Source organism: Citrus sinensis, chromosome 8, assembly GCF_022201045.2.
Source record: "Citrus sinensis cultivar Valencia sweet orange chromosome 8, DVS_A1.0, whole genome shotgun sequence".
In the NCBI taxonomy this organism is placed as follows: Eukaryota; Viridiplantae; Streptophyta; class Magnoliopsida; order Sapindales; family Rutaceae; genus Citrus; species Citrus sinensis.
In genome coordinates, this window is record NC_068563.1 from 19,297,508 (window position 1) to 19,301,920 (window position 4,413).

Genomic DNA, 4,413 nt, shown 5'->3' on the forward strand with positions numbered 1-4,413 from the left:
ATCTACTAATGATTTTGTGTTTGATTTTTTTCTTTCCCTTTGGAATCATGCTCTGTCTCTCATCTTGAAAGTTTACTGGTTTTACAATTTTGTTATGATAATGAAATAAGAAAAAATCGTTTCAATATAAGATATTATTATAATTAATTTTTATTTCTTAATGTAAATTTTATAAGTTGTAAGAGGTATTTTACCAAATATTTTGGCAATGTAGCAATGGCTGAAGCTGCAGCCATGAAATGGGGAATGCATGTGGCTCTAAGAGCAAGAGGATCCTCGGTGTTACTTGAGTCTGATTGTCTTGAGGTTGTAGAGCTTGTAAATAGTAGATGTAGCAGCATGGCTGAAATCTCTTGGATGATCTCTGAAATTCTAGAAATGAAGAATAGTTTCCAGAATTTCAGAGCTCAGCACATTGCTAGAATTTACAATGGTGCAACTCATGCTTTAGCGAAATTGGCTCTACAAAAGATGACATATATGATTTGGTTGGATGAATTTCCAACTGATGTGTTGTATACGATTTCGAGTATTTAATGGAATGGCTTACTTTTTTATCCGAAAAAAACTCAATTCAATTCAAATTAGGGGTAGTATGGTCTTTTAGGTTAATAACTGTCTAACTAGTTACAATTAACTGATTTTTTGACGGAAATGGGGGCGCGGTGCACATGGTCGAAATTTGTGGGTGTGCGGTGCTAATTGTCGAAACATGTGGGGGCTAACGATAAATAACCCTATAAAAAACGTTCGTACTTTTGTTAAGAGAATTTGCAAACATACAACAATAAATTTATCATGATTTTATTAACTGAATAAAGAGTACAATAAACAATTGGCTAATTAGAATTTCATGAAGGAAGGAATAGATAATTCCTCCGTTGAAATATAAAACAATTAAGAATAATTGAAAGAAATTCTTGGGCAACTGATTATCAGTTGACAAGATTGCAAACTCTTCGAATTTGTCCGGCAGTGCCAGTTAGAGGACTGATATCTGCCATCTTGATCATAGCAGCTGCAAAATCAGACTTAAATTTTGAACGATTTTTGCTATATTCATCAACAATTGAGTCAGTGGATCCGCCACTAAAGAGAACTTGGTCTGATGCAAGAAGTCCTTTCTTCTGAACGAGATTCTTAAAGTAATTGTTATCAAAAGAATCGGGTGTCACCAAATCAAGTGGTGATAGGTTGCTGTCACCACCACTAGCCGGACACTCACGTCTTCGAGTGCTTGCAAATCCGGCGTCAATATCGCTTTGATTGCTATAAATCCTATCACGGAAAAGTGCACATTGCGCTTGGCCGATTGTATGAGCTCCTGAATTTCAAACGAAGCAATTAATTAATATCAATATGATTATTTAGTAATAATTAAATAAGAAATGTTATTTTATATATATTATGATATATTATTTTATATACACATAACGAGATGAAGATATATATACAGAGAGAGAGAGGTACCTGAAAGGGCGACCAAGTCTCTTGCGCTAAAGCCCTTCGTAGCGAAGGTGGAAATAAGTTTGTCCAATCCATCTGTAAAGCTAGGGAGATTTTCAGCTAAGCTTCTGCTTGCAGTTGTTGAGTCTCTTCTACCAAGCTTAACTGTCCATGATGGTCCACCAACCTGTAATTAAAATTTTCAAATTAATTAATTAACCGAAAGTAACGATGAATTATATATTAAGATTAATAATACCGAACTGCATCGGCTTATCACTATTTCTATTAGCACTATGTCTCTTATAGTAATTTTCTTATAGAAAATTAATGATGAATTACTCACAGCAAAAGAAGCATCACGGGCTGCAACAGCAACGATATCAGCGCATGAAACAACTCCTGGGCAAACACTCTCCAGTTGAGACTTGACGCTGTCTATAACTTCGAATCCTCTAACTGATTTAAAATTTGGAAGTGCATTTTTCTCGCTGTCAATGGAGGAGGAATCGTCCAACAAAATGGACGCGTCACAACCTTGAACGAAGCAATCGTGAAAATGGAGGCGAAGGAGGGACGCCGCCATCCTACGCTCTCCTGAAACAGCATTTCTAATGCCTGTTCGGATTGTTTTGAGGGCACGAGGGCATGTGGCATCATAGAATGTTGGTGAGAGTTGTGCTTCACATTGTGTAGAGATGATCAACAACAATATGGAGACAAATATTATTTGAGAAAGGGAAGCCATATTATTAGGCTGCTTAGTGCTTATTACAAGTAACTATGACGAATGAAATGGGATATTATCCGAGTGAGTGTTGAAAGATGAAGGAGAAGCTCAAACTTTGCATGGTATATATATAGTGCTAGCTACATCTCTCTGAAATTTATTAGTAATTTTTTGGGTTTGGTCCATTAAGGCGGCTTCGTGCATATACACATGATTGCTGCATGCCGTGTGTAGAGCAAATCAAACTTATGCTCCAATGTATTAATTTTTGCATGGGAAATAAATTTGTGCCTTAACAATATTTTGTTCATATGTTTTCTCGTTAAGTATTCAACTTGGAAAAATTAATAATGACAGGGGTATAGCTAAATATTAATTAGTTGTAATTTCCCAACTTAAATAAAAATATCAATGTTGACCTTATTACACGCCGTATAATTTACCCGACGTCGCGCTCAATTTACTTAATTGTTAATTTTATCCAAACATATGTCAACAGTCAGCTATGTTGATGCTAAGAGATTGGGAATCCAGTGGAAGTTATTAGATCAACAAACCGAGATACGTACGCAATAATAAGTGCGCGTATGTCCACCCATCTAATAATAAAAATTGGAAGTAAACATCAATTTCGAGGTCAACTAAACCATTTTTGTCTCCATCTTATCTTAATCTCTGTGAATAGTTTATTTTTTCATGAAGTTTTCTGTCATTATTTAACTTATTTTTGGACAGAAGTTACTATTTAACGTTTATTAAAGTTTTTATGTTGGATTATGATCACTAGGTATTTATGTTTGGGGATGGATCAAAAACCCCTAAAATTACTCAAAATTTTAGTGATATTTCAAAGTGAGCATTTTGTAGTAAAAAAAAAAAAAATGTTACGTTTTATAGACTTTCATGGGCGTGGTCGGATCAATTGATCTTATTTCAAATTTAGTGCATATGTTTGCGTCAATATTGGCGCATATACGAAGGAGTGAAAAAAATATATAGAGAGAAGCATAAGTAATACGACATAAAAATTTTTGCTTTAAATAGAATACACATTTAATAACAAAATAATTTTCTACCTCCAATGAAAAATAAAAATGATAAATGATTCTTTTAATAAAACTGACTTAATTGGTATTCAAATGATCTGAGTATTGTTCTAATATCATATAGAAATTTGTGGGTTGAACTTAACTTAAAAGTCAACTCAAGAGTTGAGAGTTATCTAAAACTTATTTACTTATCTCGACATACATCTTCAATGCCAATCATTCTATAGGTCTTTTACTTAGTTTTTATTACATTATAATATAGTGTGGGTCCCTTTATGAGTCGAATTAATATAATATAAAAGTACATAAATCTAACTAATACTCAAAAGTTAACTTATCAAGAATTAAAAATTTATTTAAAACTTAAATTATTAGTCTAAGATCAATTCTATGTGAATATGTGAGATATATTGTTCCCTTATTATGTTTTTATATTTCGCAATAAGTTTTGAAGATTTGAGAGCAAGGCAACCACCTACGCTTGTCATCTCAGCATGGATTTTTGTCTATCTTCGAGTTCAAAGATGAAGCGATGGGATGTAAACGACTAGGCCATGAAGTTGCTATTGTTTAGTCCCCAATTGTCCTTTGAAGTAATTGGGAAATTGATTTTATCTTAGCTTAGCTTTTATCAAAATCAGATGCAATCATTATACTTTAAAAAGAATTTAATTAAGGTTTGATATGATGATCTTATCAATCTGGACGTGGCGTAAGCACGCAATTAATGCGCAGTCTTTTACTTTTGAAGCCAAACAAAATAAACTAGGAAAAACAATAAAGGTCAAGAGACTCGGAACGTTCTAATGTAGATTGCAAACAACTTTTGGAATTTTCTTCTTGTTTTATGGGAATACTTTTGTTTATTTTTTATGAAGCCTGACAAAAAAAAAAAAACAATTACACCAAAATATCTTTTTACTGAATTGAGTTTAGTTTATTATTGAAATTTTTTATTAATAATAATTTTACAATTTAAAAGGATGAATAAATTTTAATTGTTTAATTTATTATGTCTCGTAATTTAGTACTTCACTTCAAATATAAAAGTTTTACTTGCAATTTTTAATTAATTGTAATTACATGTATTGATCTATTTTAATTTGAAATTCTTAATTGATTTTTAACCCTTATATAATTACATGTTATTATAGGTTGCAATGTCAGATTCTATAATTGAAAAATAGT

General features: G+C 32.3%; 1 protein-coding gene across 1 annotated transcript; it reads right to left on the minus strand.

Moving 5' to 3' along the window:
• Positions 1 to 801: 801 nt before the first annotated feature.
• On the minus strand, positions 802 to 2,252 carry LOC102613137 (lignin-forming anionic peroxidase-like). The gene is made up of 3 exons (XM_006470823.3): positions 1,793 to 2,252; positions 1,471 to 1,633; positions 802 to 1,324 (listed from the first exon to the last, which is right to left on the minus strand). Exons 1-3 carry the CDS (start codon positions 2,192 to 2,194, stop codon positions 936 to 938), a joined length of 954 nt encoding a protein of 317 aa, XP_006470886.2. The 5' UTR covers positions 2,195 to 2,252; the 3' UTR covers positions 802 to 935.
• Between the last annotated feature and the right edge of the window lie 2,161 nt (positions 2,253 to 4,413).